Source organism: Rhipicephalus microplus, chromosome X (genome assembly GCF_043290135.1).
Source record: "Rhipicephalus microplus isolate Deutch F79 chromosome X, USDA_Rmic, whole genome shotgun sequence".
Classification (NCBI taxonomy): Eukaryota; Metazoa; Arthropoda; class Arachnida; order Ixodida; family Ixodidae; genus Rhipicephalus; species Rhipicephalus microplus.
Genome location: NC_134710.1, coordinates 213,904,819 through 213,924,143, shown reverse-complemented (window position 1 = coordinate 213,924,143; position 19,325 = coordinate 213,904,819). Strand labels below are relative to the sequence as shown.

General features: G+C 41.4%; 1 protein-coding gene across 4 annotated transcripts in view; it reads right to left on the bottom strand.

Annotated features, from left to right (window-relative positions):
• Positions 1 to 2,695: 2,695 nt before the first annotated feature.
• Adat1 (Adenosine deaminase, tRNA-specific 1) overlaps positions 2,696 to 19,325 on the bottom strand; it is a 45,808-nt gene continuing 29,178 nt past the window's right edge. Inside the window, exons 8-12 of one of the 4 annotated variants that reach the window (XR_012887185.1) lie at positions 18,946 to 19,045; positions 17,670 to 17,756; positions 17,155 to 17,293; positions 4,120 to 14,820; positions 2,696 to 2,889 (exon numbers count right to left, since the gene is read on the bottom strand). Coding sequence is in view for 1 of the 4 variants with exons in the window: in XM_037436012.2 (XP_037291909.1) it covers positions 2,745 to 2,889; positions 17,670 to 17,756; positions 18,946 to 19,045 (332 nt within the window). In the remaining 3 variants the exon portion in view is untranslated. The remainder of the gene's footprint in view (positions 2,890 to 4,119; positions 14,821 to 17,154; positions 17,294 to 17,669; positions 17,757 to 18,945; positions 19,046 to 19,325) is intronic. The other 3 variants (XR_005111926.2, XR_012887184.1, XM_037436012.2) reach the window with 3 other exon arrangements.

Below are 19,325 nucleotides of genomic sequence, written 5' to 3'. Positions count from 1 at the left end.
AAGACCTCGATCCCCTCACCGACTACGGAGGGATCCTGGCGGCCTACGTACAGAGAGGCCAGGAGAGCCTTTCCGCCCCCGCATCGTGAACTGTCACGTGCGGAGGCGGTGAAGCTCCGACAACTGCAAACGGAATGCGTGCTAACGCCAGCATTGGCCCGGCACGTATGCCCCGACATGTTTGTGGACGCTAAGTGTAGCGTGTGCGAACGTGAACTAGCCACCCTCCGCCACATCATGTGGGGCGGGTGTAACAGTGGTGTGAACAATGGGAATGGGCAGTGCCAGGACGCCACGTATCCCGAAGAGGTGGGAGCATGGATACGCTCCCAAGACTCAACCACACAACGAAGGGCCATCCAGCGACTTGAGGAGGCCCTGGCAAAGCAGACGAGAAAGGGAACCGACGCCCCGGACAACGGGAGCGGAGGAGCCCGAGTATCCAACGCCTAGCCAGAGCACAACGTCCTCAAGATCTAGGGCCTGGAACTATAGGACTATTAGCCAGTCTTTAGATAGGGAATACCCGCGCCCTGCGCGGCCGGTGACTTCCCGCACGCCGGCTGCACGAAAAATGTTGTTTCTCTCTCTCTGCACAGGAGAGAAACTTGGGGAGGCGCAAGGAACGCAGTGATAAACCAGTGTTTCTTACTGGAACAAGCCAATCGCTGCTAATGGTCAATGAGAGATGGACTACTCCGATTGGACACAGAGGCCCACAGTCCACTTTTAGTTTACGCGCACGCGGCAAATTTTTATTGTTGAACAATGCACAGGAAAACTCTCCCATGGGAATCACCTCGGAGGTCAAGATCGAGTGCCTTTATATACGGGCTGGCCAGTGAACGTTTGTGCAGCGCGAGCAGTAGGTTTTCTCAATCAAGAAATTCGCTAGCAGACGGTGCCTACGTCGGCGTTGCTAGGCGAGAGAGGGGGGAGCGTAGGAGACGAGAGAGATGGAAGGAGACGTGCATGCGCAAGCTGAGTGAAAACACCGCTGGAAGGGATGCCTAGAGGAGAAAGAGGGGAGAGCGAGCGTAGACTAGCAGACGCTGCCTGCGTCGATGTTGCAAATCGAGAGAGGGGGGAGTGGATGCGCATGCGCAATGGTGGTGTTGATGCCGCTTGGGGGGATGCCTAAAGAAGAGAGAGGGGGAGGGAGCGTAGGAGAGGAGAAAGGGGGCGCGCATGTGCAGTATATATGAGCGTTCACGTCGCACACCGGGTTGAGTTCGACTATAAGAAGCTTAATTCGAATTTATACTAGGCGACAACTTTTCTTGGCATTAGAGCGAAGGCTACAGAGCCAAATTGCGGGCATCTTACCGCCAGTTAATGTAGTTCAACAACGGCGTTGGTATTTTCACCTTGAAAAATAAAAGTTCCCCCTTTATTCTTTTCATGGAGCTACTTGAGACAGGACGCAGCTCCTACTATTAGGATAGTTGTATTTACTTTACTTTATTCGTTGTGACTTCGCGTTTTTTATTGCGCAAGAAAGTCCCACATTTTTACGTGAACCTCAAACACTAAGCGGTGTCTGCGTCTAAATCAAACGCTGATGGTACGCCCCCGTCACTTTTCATAGCATAACAAGACGTGCGCCAAAACAGACTACTTCGCGTAGTGCTACATGTGCAGAAGCTCCGCCTCCGAAGCTTTCCCTTCTGTGCCAAAAAAAAGTTGTCACCCAGTATAAAAGGACCCCGAAGGGGTGTAACTGCTGTGAATTATACGTCGAGTCCTGTAATCGTACGGAACACATCTGACATCAGAAGTCGCGCGTCTCTTCACAGCACGTACTGGCAAGGATGTACAGCTCTTTGACAAGGGCAGGGGGTTTTAAGGTGAAGCACCACAATGTCACATTGACGTCGAGGCATGCCGTCGTTCCTAGTTGAAGCACGGGTGCGAAATATTTGTGTGCAATGCCATCTCTAGAGCGCACATTGCGAGCATATGGTTTTAAAATAGACCGTATTCTGTCTGTGCATCTGTCCGTTCATCCGTGCATACGTCCGTTCATCGGTCTAGTCGGCAACTACAACGTAGGCACTATACAGACCTAAGTACCTAGCTACAGATGACTGAAGGTTACAACTGTAGGCAACTCTAGTGCTCCTAGCTGGCCATTTATGTATGTTCTACTTCCCTCTCTAGTATCTCTGCTGTATATTCCCACAGGGAACAGAGTTGCACCTAACTTTTCCTAGTGCTGTTAGAAGCCAATCAGACCACTCACACTTGCGATTTTCAAAAACAGGGACAGCTATAAATTCAATGCGGCAGCACATTGCGATCTGTAGCGATGCACGATTAAAACCTTATCATTTGCACACTCCATTCACAGTGCTTCAATCAGTCTGATAATGGTACAAATAAAGCCTATATTAAATGAGTGTATAAAAAATCATGCCGATCAGTTCAATATCGCTTTAACTTCTCTGGGTACACAAAGTCACAAATAGCCTTAAGTGCCCTAGGCATGTGTGTGTTAATCTCGCATTCTTTTGTGCACCTGGCCAATGGTTTTTCTTATTTTAGGTACCCCATTTTTAAACTGAAATACCAATTATCATTAGGCTTGACGGAGAACATCAATGGAAAATGATCGCTACATAATACATCACATGCACATAGCAATATTACTATAGATGGAATTTTGCTGGCGCGCATTCAAACAGTTCATTGTAAATGTAGTGTAAAGTCTCTTTATTGTTAGCTGTCGCTGGTCCTACTGAAGGTCACACACTTTCAGCAATTGTGAAGTTCTGCAGGTCTGGAGACTTGCTGGTCCATCCAGGCATGTGGGCATGAAAGTCAACCTTTCTCTTCTGATAAACCTTTGCAGCCTGCTTGAATTGTGCGTAAGTTCGTAGATCGTCTTTCCTGCAGGAAGAAAGGTGCCGATGAGAAGCTTCACTGTCTTGTGTTCTGGGCATTAATTCAAAAATGCACAAGTAGCAGCGCCTTTAAATGGTCCCTCCAACACAATTTAACGTGCCATTTTTTATTCATGCGTGGTGTATACTGACGTACAGACACACTAATGCGTCCAGGACAGCAGTAATAACGGCACACAGTTTAAGGTTATTCGATTTAGAAAATTCAAAATACAAGAAAAAAGTGCCTACCCTCAACTTGATTTTTGCGGGATTACCTGACCCCATTTCACTCACCCGGTGACGTCGGATGGCTCTGCCAATGAAATGAGCTCGAAGGACCTACGTAGGGGAAGCTCGCACACTATTGTTTGTTCTTTCCAACGTAACGTTGACCTTATTGCCACCATAACAAAAGTAGTGCCATGACGCTTGACTTGCCACAGAATGAGAGCGGGCACTACTGTTTCGAATTGAGATATTTTTTGCTGTTTTTTTACAAGTCCTCCCTCCTCTCATACTGACAAAGGAACTTGTGGAATGACCAGGGCAGTAAACTACTGTTGACCCTCCGCGAGTTGTTCGGTGAGCCACTTAACAAACAACAATCGTGCACTGCACTTCTTCAACAGCGCATGTGCGGAAAAAGACGGCTCGCGAACTCCCAAAAGCAAGAAAATGAAAAAGAGAGAGAGAGGTCTTTCGTATGGACATCCGACCCGTGCAAGCCGAAAATCCAAGGTGAAATGGTAGCCAGTGTCTCTGTCGTGCTTTGTAGTCGCAGTGATATTTTTTCTTGCAGCTGCATGTGTTTGTGCTTCGATGAAAAAGCACGGAGAGGAAAAATAAAACAGATTAGTGACCTCTCTTTTGATCCTACACCAAATCACTTCTAACGTTACATTTATGCATTCATGTGGTGGCAACTACACAGCGTCATTTCCCCCACTAAGTTCCAGCGAGCACCACTACATTCTGATGCAGTCGGCAGCGATGTAGTGATTTTATTGTGAGATTGAAATACTTAATAATTAGATATTGGTGCTTAGACCTATGCTAAAATTATCCCCAGCTATCAGTCTACGCAAACTACAAATAAAAAATAGGTGCTTCAAAAGGTCCCTTTAACATGTACGCAAGTGTATCATGCTAAGGTCCATCAAGAATTGGCTTTCATTTTCCATTGTTGAACTGGCATCAATAAAAGGGCATGCAGGTAGGCAAGAAATTCAGATACCTTTTCTGAGCTGCCTGACTGCATAATCGGACCTCCAACTCCATGGCTTTCAAGAACAGAATCTGGACAAGCTAACCACCATGCCACAAATGCAAACTGGTTTCGTGGTTGAAACATACTACTATTATCATGCTTTCCACTCTTGACCGGGATGGCAATGCTATCTAGAAGTGGAGCAATGAATCAATGCTTTGAAGTGCTGCAGCAGCATCTCGGTGTAGTGTGCTTCACAAATTCCTTGTGAAGTGTGCTTCACAAATTCCTTGTGCTTCACAAATGTCAAAAGGTACAAGAAAATAGTTTCGATATAGAAATGTTTGATTAGCCACATTTTCAATTTCAGTGTAAACATTGGAGAAAATGACATTAAAATTAAATAGAGGTAAACAGAAAACTCCAACCAAAAATTATATGCTAAACCCAACGTTTCGAAGCCAGACTGGCTTCTTCCTCAGGGGTGAGAAAGCCAGAAATCTGCGGCGCTTATATACGCTTGCTCACCTTGCGTGAGAGACTCCCCGTGAGCCGTCACAAACCCTGGCAGTAGAGGGAGAGGAATGTCCCTGTGGAGCGGTTGATGTTCCCTGCCGTCTGCTGAATATGCCAAGATTCCAGGAGGAGTCGCCACCAGCTGTTCCTTTTAACCGCTCCACGGGGACATTACCCTTCCTTTACTAGTACCAGAGTTTGCTACGGGTTGCAGCGAGCCTTTCACGCAAGGCGAGCAAGCATATATAAGCGCCGCGCATCTCTGGCTTTCTCATCCCTGAGAAAGAAGCCGGCCTATCTTCGAAATGTCAGGTTTAAATTACAATTTTTGGTTGGAGTTCTCTATTTGCCTCTTTTCCTTCCCAATCAGGCAGACTTCTGCCAAATGTTCACCTTCGATAAAATTAAATAGTATCAAGGTTCCTGACATTACTTACCTAATTGAAATACTACGGTATGTAAAAGTGGGGACCAGAATGGAACAGTCAAAACATGGCTGAAAATACAGATTCATGTGAGGATCGCAAAGCTAGAACATCATTCATGCGGCATTTCATGTGGCCTTTTTTGAAAATGTCTTTTTCTCGTCTTCTTTTGAAGGAGGCTTCTTGATAAATCAGTAATAGAAAGTGGTCTCACTAGCTGAATTACATTTTTCAGATTATTCTTTGATGACCTTTACATTGGACAGTTGTTTTATTAGTTCAGAGAGAAACAATAAAAGTTTATTTTGTGCCTGTGATTTGGTAGCACAAAGCACACATGACATTTTTGGAGCAGCGGGTTGCTAACATCAATTATCCTTGTGGCTAAACCTACTAGGATGTTAAAAAGCTTGGAGGATGCTTGAGCGTCACTTTCAGGAATAGCATGTGATAGCGTAATCAGACTATGCACTATCTACCACCTACCCAATCTAGCCTGGCTCTGCTTCATGGTTGCCACCTAAACCATGCCGCAAGGAAAGCCCAAGTGCAAACCCATGCCAGCTCCATGCATGTGTCACAACTGAACATACAAAGTGCAATCGTGACTCCATTACAGCATTTCACGGGCTTTATGTCTAGCTGCTGAAGAACACCACAGATGTGTATACCACCAATGCTAAGTGATGCATATATATAACCTGCCGTTAGTATGCTAGAGCATGCATGTGTGGTGGCCAAGCGGCCAAACACATTGTGCCACGGAGCAAGGGGTCACAGTCTCACAGATCCTAATCTGAAATTCCACTCGAACAGAAAATTTTTAACTTTTTCTATATTTGCATCTACCTTAAATTTTCACACATGGACAACACTGATTTTTCACTGACAATCAAAGAAGACACCAACACTGACAATAACAGTGGTATTTCTGCAAAACAAGCTCTTTAACCCTATTGCATAAATATCTACCACACAAGACATGATGCTTTTAGATGAACGCTGGAGCCCAATAAAGACCATAAAGTGCGCTGAGGACTTACTACTCTCCACCCTACTCCCACAACCAAGCAGTGCCGCATTGCTTGACAATTACGCAAACTGCACATATTCCAAAACTTGATTCTCTTCAAATCCATTCTCACTACAATCTCCCCAATTCACATTACAGCATAATAACCCAATCGGCAGGTAAAATAAAAACAAGACCAAGAAGGGTATCTAGATATACTAGTACTGTACAACATAGTGCAACATCAATGAAGTTCTTTATAGAGTTGCATTGCCTTCTCCCCGCTCTCCTTTCTGCAAGAAATGTTTTGGAGAGAGGGAGAAAGGGGGAGGTGGCACACATGGGGTGCCACATCACTTGGCTGTGCAGCCCTGGCTTCTCCTTTCTCATTTACTGTGATTTGAGTGATTATAAACGATGATTAGGCAACAAAAAAGCTCCACCTTAAGGGAACGTCACTTTTTAAGATTACAAGGGGTATGTACTGAGCATTGATCCACAAGGCAGATATACCATTGCCATGCTATTTTGGAGGTTTGTTCATTTGTGCCATCCATGCTATCCATGAATCAGCATGCAAGAGGTGTTCGAGATGTCTCTAGACATCCAAGTCACTGTACGGGTTTCGGACACAGCATGTGCAGCAAGTTTTTTGTGCATGCTTCAAGTGCGCAGACGTTTAAATGGTGACCTCGCCGCTAGCGCTTCTTGAGGATGACTTCAAGTGTGTACCCCTTATAGAATAAATTAACATATAAAATAGATGTATGCATTCACAGTTGATACAACAGAATTAATAGGCGGCATTTTCATTACTGACACACAGGGGCCCCTAAGTATATTTTGAAGGCAATGTACACCCAGAATCTTGTTGTGATCTAGTTGTTGGCGGGCCACATTCTATAAATTTGTGGTGTAAATTATACGACAAATAACACAAAGAACCACAGGGTCGCCAGAGTGGCAAATAAGTCGTCCCTTGAAGAATGTGAACATTGTGCTGCAGCTCCATGGACACAGTATGCCACCATCACAACAGCATTAGACAAAACATCTAGCATCACCCCTATACAAGAGTAAGATGCAGCCAGAACCAGCGCAAAGCGTAAGCTCATCCAACCAATTCTAATTGAAGGTAGTGTGTATAAAAACAGGCTCATCCTGTTGTCTCAGAAAAAAACTGTAATCTGCATGAAAGTGTCAGGAAAGGGAAGAGTGGCGAAGCACATACGGGTACATATCCCGCCCCCCCAAAATATTGTCGACCGCAAAACTTCCAGGAAATCTAAATTCCAGCTCTGTCTGAGAACATAGCTTTCAAATAAATGTTCCAACCTGTAGTAGTGCCTGCAATCTAAACAGTTATTCACTAGCTTAGAAGTGCTATGCAATAACAAAGCACATTCAGCAGTGGTGGCACCGTGAGGCTCGTCGACTGGCTACTAAAGCAAATCGTCTTCCTTTTCCCAGGAATCGACGTCTATCAAGAAACATCGGTGCTACCATCCATCGGTGCGACGTCCAGTGGCACAAACGTTGGATAACAAGCCTGACGTCATCACCGAGAACGTATAAAAAGAAGAAAACATCGTGTGTCCTGTCACACACATTCAGCAGTGGTGGCACCGTGAGGCTCGTCGACTGGCTACTAAAGCAAATCGTCTTCCTTTTCCCAGGAATCGACGTCTATCAAGAAACATCGGTGCTACCATCCATCGGTGCGACGTCCAGTGGCACAAACGTTGGATAACAAGCCTGACGTCATCACCGAGAACGTATAAAAAGAAGAAAACATCGTGTGTCCTGTCACACACATTCAGCAGTGGTGGCACCGTGAGGCTCGTCGACTGGCTACTAAAGCAAATCGTCTTCCTTTTCCCAGGTTGGTGCTCATCTGTATGTAAAATTTGACATATCCTGGTTGAGTACGCGGTTGCCACTGCTGCTGAGTAACTAACATGACCGACACCTGCATTTCTTGTCATGAAGTTTTGCGGGACGCACCATACCTGTCATGTTTAGAGTGTAAATATACGTATCATTTAGGTGCATGTTCAGGAGTAACAGAATCGGCATATAAAAAGAAATATGCAGCGGCGAAGAACTCGTGGAGCTGTGCAACTTGCAAAACGTCGAAAGCTCGAAGCAGCAAGTGTGCTGAACTAGAAAATGTGGAGCAGGAAATGAACCTCGCAAAAGAAATAGGCGAAATTCAGAAGAAATTATCACTACTTCTTTCAATGAAATCGCAAGTCGATGCTCTGGCAGGTGTTGCTGACACTGTATGTGGTATTGAAAGGTCACTACAGGAAATGTCAAGCAAGTATGATGACGTGCTTGCCGAAATGAAGCGACAGAGTACTGATATGAGCAATTTAAGAAAGCGAGTGGAAAAACTTGAAACGCAGACTAACAATAGTGAAGTAGAAATGCTTAAGCAAGAAGTTAATAACCTTGATCAATATAGCAGACGCCTTAACCTGGAAATCCATGGACTAGGCGAACAAACTAATGAAAAAGTAATAGAAAAACTTAATCTTTTGGCTGATGAACTGGAGCTTCCAAAATTATCTGGAAAGGATATTGAAGCCGCCCACCGACTGCGCACTAGAGCAGGCACAGACGGGGGTGATAAGCCATCGCCTATTATCGTGCGTTTTTCTGCCCGGTGTACTCGTGACGCTTGGCTTGCAAAAAGAGGCGAGCTACGAAAAAAGAATTCAAAGGTTTTCATCAATGAAAACTTGACTGCACAGAATAAGCGGTTGTTCTGGCAAATGAAAACAAAGGCAAGAGAAATGAAATATCAATTCGCCTGGGTCAAGGACGGAAAATTCTTCGTTCGGCGCAGTGAACGGGACAGAGTAATACGGATTAAGACAGCCAGTGACCTCGACCATATAAGATAACTCTAAAAATGACACTTTTTTTTTCGTGCGCCATATAAGCATATGGCTGCTCACGACAACACAAAATACCATGATGCTGATTCATTTAGGCGTCTCAAGGCCTTACGTGGCACCAAGCGATTCTCTTTGCTTCACCTTAACACACGAAGTTTAAAAAATAAACATGATTCTGTTAACCTTTTTTTAGACAACTTAGATCATGAGTTTGACGTATTGGCATTCACCGAAACTTGGTTTTCCAATGACTGCCCCGCTGTAAACTTTTCGGGATACAACTGCATATCAGTATCACGACCTAAAAAAAGAGGAGGAGGCGTTGCTGTGTACATTAAAAACCACTTTAATTATGAAGTTATTCCAGAATACTCAATCATTGATGTTCACTATGAATGTCTGCTTGTGAAGTGCTTTAACACAATGCTAGCCGTTCTATATAGGCCTCCAAACGGTTCTGTAACAAAATTTATTGAATTTCTAGAGCGTGTTTTAGAGCACTGTTCATACGTTGGTCTACCTATAATAATTAGTGGAGACCTGAATATAAACTTTCTCTCTGTGGAGTCACCTGCACAGATGCTACTTGATGTTTTTCTTTGTTTTGGCTGTCAAAATGTCATTGATGTACCTACAAGAATAGCGAGCAAATCTGAAACTTTGCTAGACGTTTGTTTTACAAATTATGAAATTGGTCAATCTGATGCCGGAGTGTTAATATCAGACATAAGTGATCATTTGCCCTTCTTCATCTTTTTTACGCCTCACATGGCTCAACACAACCAACGCAAACAGCCACCTATTCTTTTAAGAAAAATATCTGCAGAAAGGGTTAATTATTTCAAACATTTGGTTGAAGGAACTAGCTGGGAGCCTGTCTTGCAGATAACTGATCCTACCGTCTCCTATGACTTATTTATTAGAACATTAAAAGAACTCTATTACACTGTATTTCCCTTAGAACAGCTTAAAAAACATAAAAAATCGAGAAAACCATGGATTGATGCCTCTTTACTGAAGAGAATAAAGACCCGTGATAAACTATTTGCATTGTTTATAAAAACAAAGAACCTTGATCAGTTAGCTGAATACAAAAAAATGAGAAATAAATTAGCAGCTGATATTAAACAAGCACGTAACTTGTATTACGAGGCTAAGTTTACTAGCATTGCTAACGATTCCAGGAAAGTGTGGAATTGCGTTAATGAACTACGAAATAAAAACGAAAGAGACGTAATATCGGAAATATTGATTGAGGGCGTATCATATACGGGTAGTTCGCTGGCAAACAAGTTTAATGAGCATTTTTTAAAGGCAGGTGTTTGCACGTCTTCACCGACAAATGATATCAGCTGCACTTCTTACATGAACAGCTCAGATTCAACAATTTATATGTATCCTACTACACCGGAAGAAATATGCGGCTTGTTAAAAAAGTTAAAAAGCAACAGTGCCTGTGGTGTAGATGAATTGAAGGCAGTTCCTCTTAAAGTAGTCGCTCATGCTATCTGTTTACCTCTATCGCACATATGCAATCTTATTCTAAGCTCTGGAACGTTTCCCAACGAACTGAAGATTGCAAAGGTATCAGTTATTTTTAAAGGAGGAGATAAAAACGATCTCGGTAACTATAGGCCAATCTCTGTTTTACCTATGTTTTCCAAGGTTATTGAAGAAGCTATAAACTTCAGGCTTACTAATTTTTTTCAGCAAAAAAACATTATCGTAAAAAATCAATATGGTTTCCAAAAGAAAAAATCCACAGAAATGGCATTACTCGATATTAAAGATAAAATAGTTGACAACATAGAAAAAAAACTATTCACGGTAGGGCTTTTCCTTGACTTTAAAAAAGCATTTGATTCCGTTAAGCATGATGTTTTACTGCTCAAACTATCCAGATACGGTGTCAGAGGTATAGCTCTAGACATTGTAAAAAGTTACCTAGAAAACCGTGTGCAATACACCAATATTGGTAATGCGAAATCTGAATTCGGTAAAATTACATGCGGCGTGCCACAAGGGTCAATCCTTGGCCCACTCTTGTTTATTATGTACATAAATGATATAGTTAACATACCTCTTACACCTGACATTATTTTGTACGCCGATGACACGAATGTATTCTTCTCTGGGCCAGATATTGACGACCTTATGTTGAAAGCGAATATTTGGCTACAAAACTTATCTACATGGCTTAGGGCCAACAGGTTAAATCTAAATGCTAAAAAAACAAAATTTGTTGTTTTTAGACCTCGTAACAAAACATACATTAGTAAGAATATTATTAGCTTTCAGGGACAGCCTATTGAACGCGTTGCGTCTCTTAAATTTCTCGGTGTCTTTTTTCACGAATATTTAGATTGGTCTGTGCATATTAATTACTTGCGAAAAAACATCTCTCGAGCAGTTGGCATACTATGCACGTTGCGCAGCCTATTACCAGTATGGTTAAAAAGACAGATTTATTACGCAACCATACATTCGCACCTTCACTATTGTCTTCTGATTTGGGGAACGACGACAAAAACTAACCTCAAAAATTTATATCTATTACAAAAACGAGCTGTGCGATTAATTGAACTTCTACCTTTTCGTTCGCACACAGCCCCTTTTTTCGAAAAACATAGACTGCTAGTCATTAATAATATCCGATATAAAAAATTAGCAATGATTATATATCGTGAAGTTAAATCTAATCGAATTGAATTTTTCAGGAAGTATCACGAGCGTAACCACAGTCATAATTTACGACATATTAGTTTCAAGAAAGACACGCTTCGTACAAATTACGGTACACAAAAACTAACTTACCAAATTCCCCACTTTCTTAATGAACACCCCACTGTGATGGCATTAATTGAACAAAGTTCCTCCATTTATGTTTTCAAAAAGAAGATACACACATTCCTTCTAAAAACTCAAACAGATTCTCATACCTCTTTCGATTCATTTTATTTTATGTAACTTTTATGTGCTGCTGTGACTTTATGAATTTTTTTTTTGCTTTTGTCTGCCTGTTTGTTGTGCGTAAATAGTCTCTTATTATTTCTTTATGTGCTAATTCATAATTGCTGTTCATTTCTTTGTTAATACTGGCTTGATGTAAAAAAAAAATTGTAAATGTTTTTTGATATTGTATGTATCTCAATTTCTCAATTTTTGTACTGCTATATATAACCTGTTTATGTATGTGTGTACATAGGGGGTTGGCGCTTTGTCAGGCTTTCTTTGCCTTTACGCCGATCCCCTAGGCAAACTGTGTACACGGGTTGTCTGAAATTAAATCAATAAATCAAAAAAAATCAAAAAATGGGCATTTTCAGTGGAGCCCAAATTTCTGTAAAATTTTGTGGGCAGCTGTACATAGCACAGGTACATACTCCTAACTGTTTCTGGAAGACATTTTCAGCTAAGGCAGTGATGTGCATGATAAGTGTCTGTGGTTCTCTGTTGACAGTCGAATCTACATTCGAGTGGTATGAGGGCACGGCACATGGCCTGCACGCAACATGTCTAAGTCGGCATTGCTGTTTATGCGGGCACTTTCGTGGATTGCGGGAGCGACAACTACGAGCGGCACATTCTGGCTACCTTCCCACGAGTCTCATCAGATAACTGTGAGCAACAAGTGGGTGGATCAAGCTTCATCGGTGTCAACTGGTGGCAAAAATTGGCTGCCTTTCGATGGAACTTATCAGGACTCTGAAAGCAGCACCTGGACGGCTCGTCTATCATCAGTGACGTCATCAACACCTCGGCTAGAAAAGAAGCAGCCCAACCAAGGAACCCTCAGAGGGCAAGGCACATGGCCTGCACGCAACATGTCTAAGTCGGCATTGCTGTTTATGCAGGCACTTTCGTGGATTGCGGGAGCGACAACTACGAGCGGCACATTCTGGCTACCTTCCCACGAGTCTCATCAGATAACTGTGAGCAACAAGTGGGTGGATCAACCTTCATCGGGGTCAACTGGTGGCAAAAATTGGCTGCCTTTCGACGGAACTTATTAGGACTCTGAAAGCAGCACCTGGATGGCTCGTCTATCATCAGTGACGTCATCAACACCTCGGCTAGAAAAGGAGAAGTCCAACCAAGGAACCCTCAGAAAGCACGGCCCATGGCCTGCACGCAACATGTCTAAGTCGGCATTGCTGTTTATGCAGGTTCGTTACCTCTCTAATACTGCATGTTATAGTAGTGACAATCGATTTTTGTCAGTATTGCCATGCCCTCACATTTGTATTGCTTGTGTCATTGATTGCTGGTCTGTGGTGTTGATGCTTTTAAAGTCTGGTGATGTTGAGGAACACCCGGGGCCAAGGACTGCTGAGATGTTGGAGCAAATCTTAGAAAAACAAGTAGCATCTGAAACCAAGATAGATGCTATGAGGGAAGAAATATACGATTTAAATATTAAAACTGAAATGTTGACGAACTATTTTAAAGTTATTGAAGAAATGAGCGAGCGAATTAGCAGGCTGGAAACTATAGCTAGGCAACAAGAACAGAAGTTGATTATAAAAACAGGAGTAGATGTAATAATCTACTCGTTTTCGGCCTACCGGAAGATTCTGGTGAAACCGAGTCAGACCTGACGGAAACTATTGTTCATAAACTTTTTGACGCAAAATTGGATATTAAAGTAAAATCAGTTGACCGAATCTACCGGCTCGGCAAGCAAAAACCAAATAGCTCAAGACTGGTCATCATTAATTTTTACGATTAGTGCAAAAAAGAAAGTGTGCTAAAAACTGCAAAAAATTGAAGGGGACTACTATTAGTGTCAGCAATGATTACGCAAAGGAAACTGTCTACGCTTGGAAAAAGTTATGGCAAAGCTGCGAAACCGAAAGGGCAAAGAGAGCAAAAGTGAAGTTGATTCATGACAAGCTTAAAGTGAACGGCGAGCTTTATCAGTGGGATCCGACACGAAATATTCTTACTCAATGCAAGCAACAAAAAGGTAACAAGGATCGTAACCACAGCTCTGCAACTTCCACTGATGGCAGCTCGAATGTGCCAAAGCTGACCGATGGAAGTGGCATGAAATCATCTGAGACGGCGCGTTCATAACTAAGGATTCCTTCACTGAATGCGCGAAGCATTGTAAATAAAGTAACAGATTTAGAAATCTTGTTGATTACACACAGCCTCCATGTTGTTGTCTTAATGGAGACATGGTTGAATAATGTTATAACAGATAACTGCATCCTACTGCCAGGATACAGGATTTTCCGGTGGGACAGGGAAACCCGAGGTGGTGGTGTGGCTGTGATAATTAAAAACAACGTAGCGGCAACAATAGTACATTGCCAGTTGCCAGAAACAGTGTGGTGCAAGGTGAATTATGCTAATTATACGCATCTCATTGGAGCCGTCTACAGACCACCCGGAAGTCCACCCGAGTTTTTAGAAGAATTAAATATGTGTCTGTGTGATCATGTAAATGAAAACACAAGGCTGATAATGGCTGGTGACTTTAATTTAGCGCTTATAAATTGTATAAGCTTTTCAACTGGTCATGCAGAAACCCGTGGTGCTGATAGGTTATTAGAGCTGATGTTTTCTCATAACCTCACACAAGTTGTAAAAGATTATACACGAGTTCCCCCACGTCACAGTCATTGTTAGACTTGGTTTTCATATCGAGTAGAGTGACTGATTATGCCGTATCAGTTGAAGACAGCATATCAAACCACAGAATGGTTGCGGTTGACGTATTTTTTGATACCGGCTTTCGAGCAAAGCGTCATGTGTATGCACATATCAAAGATTACGATCGTGCTGATGATACGGCAATCGTGGACTTTTTAGAAATGTCGCTTGGCGAATTTCAGGAGGCATCAAAACTTGAGTCCGTTGAGCAGATCTGGAAACGTTTTAAGGAAATTGTAGGTTACTGTTCAGACAACTTCATACCCACTCGCGTTAAAAAGACAAAACGAAGAAATCCATGGATAAGTAGGAAAATAATTCACATGAAGCGTAAACTAAAAAGACTGCGCAGAACTCATAGGGCCTCGACCGAAATATCATGTGCTAAAAAAACTTGAAAGCAGAGATAGCGCAATCCAAGAAAAATTTTTTCAATAACACACTCACTAACTTTTTAACGAACTCACCACGTAAGTCTTGGCTGTTTTTTATGGAAGCGAATGAGGGAATTGATCTTATTGTAGATGGAAAAGAAGTAATCACAGAAACGTCACATATAGCTGAAAGACTCAATCAATTTTTTCAATCGGTTTTCTGCAAGGATCAGGGTGACAATGAGGAAATTGAATCGGGCACTACAGTGACACTTCAGGAAGATGATATAAATATTAACCGAGAAGGTATATTCAATCAAATACTTCTTTTAAATACCAAAACGTCATGTGGACCTGACGGTATATCGAATCAATTTTTGCGACGATTTGCAGAGTGGCTGTCTTACTACCTAGTGATTATATTCGAGAAATCTTTAAAATGCCACTCGTTACCTCAAGATTGGCGTAGAGCAATCGTTGTCCCAATTTTTGAAGGTGGTGATAGAACGACATTAAACAATTATAGGCCTGTCTCACTCACGTCGGTATGTTGTAAAATATTTGAACATATAGTGGCAAAAAATATCCGGGAATTTTTAGAACAAAATGAATTATTATGCCCTTTTCAGCATGGATTTCGCGGTGGCCTTTCAACAGTCACACAACTGGTTGAAACTATACATGACTTGTGTATAGCTGTAGATGCCTGTATGCAAATCGACGTTTTATGTATCGATTTTTCAAAGGCATTCGACAGAGTTTCACACCGTAAGCTAATATTCAAGCTTCGCAATGTCGGTATTAGTGAGAATGTTCTCAGTTAGATCAGAGCTTATCTAAGCAATCGACAACAAGCAGTTAGAGTGAGAGATGCTATGTCGGGAAATCGGGAGGTGTATTCGGGAGTGCCTCAAGGATCTGTATTGGGGCCCCTACTCTTTCTTTTATACATAGATGATATATCATCAGTTCTCCAACCACCAGTAAAAATTAAGCTATTTGCAGATGAGTGCCTAATTGTCCGGTATCATGCAGCGAAGATCAAGTGAATATCAATCAGTGCTTACAAACCCTAAACTTATGGTGTTCTAAATGGGGTATGGAAATTAACATTAAAAATACACTTACACACACATTACAAAAAAGAAGGAAGTGCTTTCGTTTGCATATAACATTGGGGATAATATGCTGGCGAAAGTCTGTAATTTTAAATACTTGGGTGTAACTATAACAGATAAGTTGAGCTGGCATCCTCATGTCGATAACATATGTCAATCAGCATGTCAAGAATTGTGCTTCCTACGAAAGAAGTTAGGCCGAGCCACAAAAGATGTTAAGCTGCTTGCCTACAAAATGTATGTGCGTCCGAGATTAGAATACGCTAGCGCTGTGTGGAGCCCACACCAAAAGGTCTTAAAAAAAATTAGAACGCATTCAGAGAATGTCAGCTTGCTTCATCTGCTCCAAATATTGAAGAAAGGATTCTGTTACTGAAATGTTAAAAGAATGTAAATTAGAACCGCTAGAATTAAGAAGGCGGAAACAAAGATTGAAACTTCTTTTTCAGATCCTGCATGCCGGGGTGAAAATAAACAGGGATGATTATTTGAAGCATTCTTACAAAAGGTTTCCAAGAACAACATGCACTACATTCATACAACGAATACATGATCGAACAGATATCTTCCGATTTTCCTTCTTTCCCGATGCTATTAATATGTGGAATGAATTACCGAACGATATGGTGCAAATAAGAACTTTGAGTGATTTCGGGGTTGCTCTTGATAGGCATTTTGTGGAAAATGTATAGTTTGCAGTGTTTATGTATGTGTTTCCTTAGAAATGTTTCATTGGTCATAGAGATCATGTTGTAAATATATTGAGTGAAAAAGCATGTCACTGTGTTTCTCATATAATTATGCTATATGTTACAGAGTTCATCTTATGATTTTTCAAATATTTAATTTTGTGCAACTCAATTCTTCACCCTCCCTGTAACGACCCTCAAGTGAAGGTTAACAGTATGACAAATAAATAAATAAAAATAAATAAATAAATATACATAGGACTGTACAGTCTTGAACAAATGAAATACAAACAAGTTTAGGTGACCAAAAAGCAAATTCTTTTTGCCACTAGAACATGCAATATCAGCAAGATAGTGATTTGCTCACCTAATTTTAAGCCTAAGCCATCTTTGACATAATTATCAGCCCAAGGTAGCATTCTCAAGCTCGCAAAAATATTGTGCCTTATGATTGGTCCATGAATGTACATTTTCAACTTGGTGACATTTTCAACACTGTGGCTGACCTACGAAAATGCACATCACACAATTTTTTTTCTTGTCATATATACACGCAAAATGTGCAATCCTGTGTAAAAAAATTCAGCTAGACTTCATAGTTCTCCAAAGCAAGAAAGTCGTTGCTGCATATACGCATATTCAGCATCAGGTAATGCAGTGCCTGATGAAAGTTTCACGCAGTAACAAAAAAAAATGTTTGGGTATAGATACATTATGGTTTTATAATTGGAATATTGCATAAATACTGCATCATTTCTGTCTATATGTGACCCTAAGGTGCATTTAACAGACCCCAAGCTTTACTTAAGAGCGCATGCTTCAGCTGCCAGAATTTTCGAGCAGCAGCATATGATAACCCAATACACAGCAATCGGGACTTGCCTGAGAGTCTCGGGTAGATTTCCTGGTGAGATTTGATGCTTCAGCTTGTGGAACAGCTTAAACAGTTCGCTCCTACAAACTGGTAACCTGTAGAAAAAACACACAAAACCAATTCTTAGAGTATACACCAATGTGAATAAACTTTCGGTACTCAACTTCACAGCTTTATTTATTCTCTCACAAACAATTTTTTTTCTCCATAAGAATAAAAGGTGCACGAAGACAAGTAGCTCTCTTTGATGACATCTCACTCACAGTAGCTAGTTTTATAGCCCGCAGCCATTCATGCTTCACGCTGTGTGTACGGAAATAAATGACAACTAAGGTTTGGATAAAACACAGTGAAACCCCGATACCACAAACTCAAAAAGAATAGCTAAGTAGTTGTGTACACCAATAAGTCAAAATACAAGACGTTCCTATCTGAAAACTTCCCACATGTTGGACAACCTCTTGAAGTTTTGAAAAGGTGGATTGAATGATTTGTTTTTTCAAGGCCATGTAGAAGGCCCGAAATTCTCTATCTTATTCACTTTTCAACCATGCATATTTGTGGAACACTCACATCTAAATGGGAAAACTAACAAGCTTTTGAGCAAAGTAACTGTACACTTGTCGATAGCAACCACTGGTAGAATGCTGAAGTGGATGGCAGTTCCCTCCAACATTTGTATATTTCTTGCTGTATTGTACAGCTGTCATTATGATGCTTAACCCACTGCTATAGAGTGTAAATGAGCCTTTTTGCTACGCGAGCCATCCACATTTTCAGACACGCACAATGCTGTTTGATCAGCATAGACAATTCCGATTATGCAAATGAACTTGTTCCAGTTAGAAGCAGTACCCTTGTAGATGTGCAGCACAGCACCTATGCAAGGTTTCTTCTTCTAACTGGAACAAAATTTTCACCTCTACATATATCTAATGTAGAGGTAAAGAATATTTCAACATACTATACACAGCAAGGTGCTTTATTTCTGCACGAGATTCAGAAGGGGATGTTCCAACTGCAAAATGTAGTACCTAAATAATTTGAGGTAACTTGCAGGTTGCATACTTTTGTTTGCCCATGTCAATTTTCAAAATTATTTTTGCATTTATAGCAGGATAATACAAGCAATGAGTTGTAATTCAGAACTCGGAGGGTAAAATTTGTGTACAGCACCTCTTAAATATACAAAACAAAAGCAACATTTAACAGCACTAAACAATTTTTATTTTTGTTTTCCTCCATTGCTCAGAATGCAAAATTATGAGTTATAAAGTCATGTACCTAGCCATTGGTTTGCAAAGGTTCTTGCGAGTGACTCCTTGCTTGTAGCCGTTCACTCCTACATATACTGGCTTGTCCGATCCCAGCCACCACATAACACCTGCAAAACACACCAATATGATACACAGCTATAACATGGCAACATATACTTGGAGTAAAAGTACATTTGCAGTTACAACAATTCCTATGTAAACTTGTATAGCATAATTTTAGATTCCCCAAGACAACTACATCTTAAACTTGATCTAAAAAAGTGATGAAAACACTCAAATTATCTTGTTAAATCAGCAGGCTTTTAAATCGAGAAAGGGGTTTTCAGGTCATTTGAAACCTAAAATTGAAACATAGCAACACCAACACCCAAGTGCTACCACTGCGAT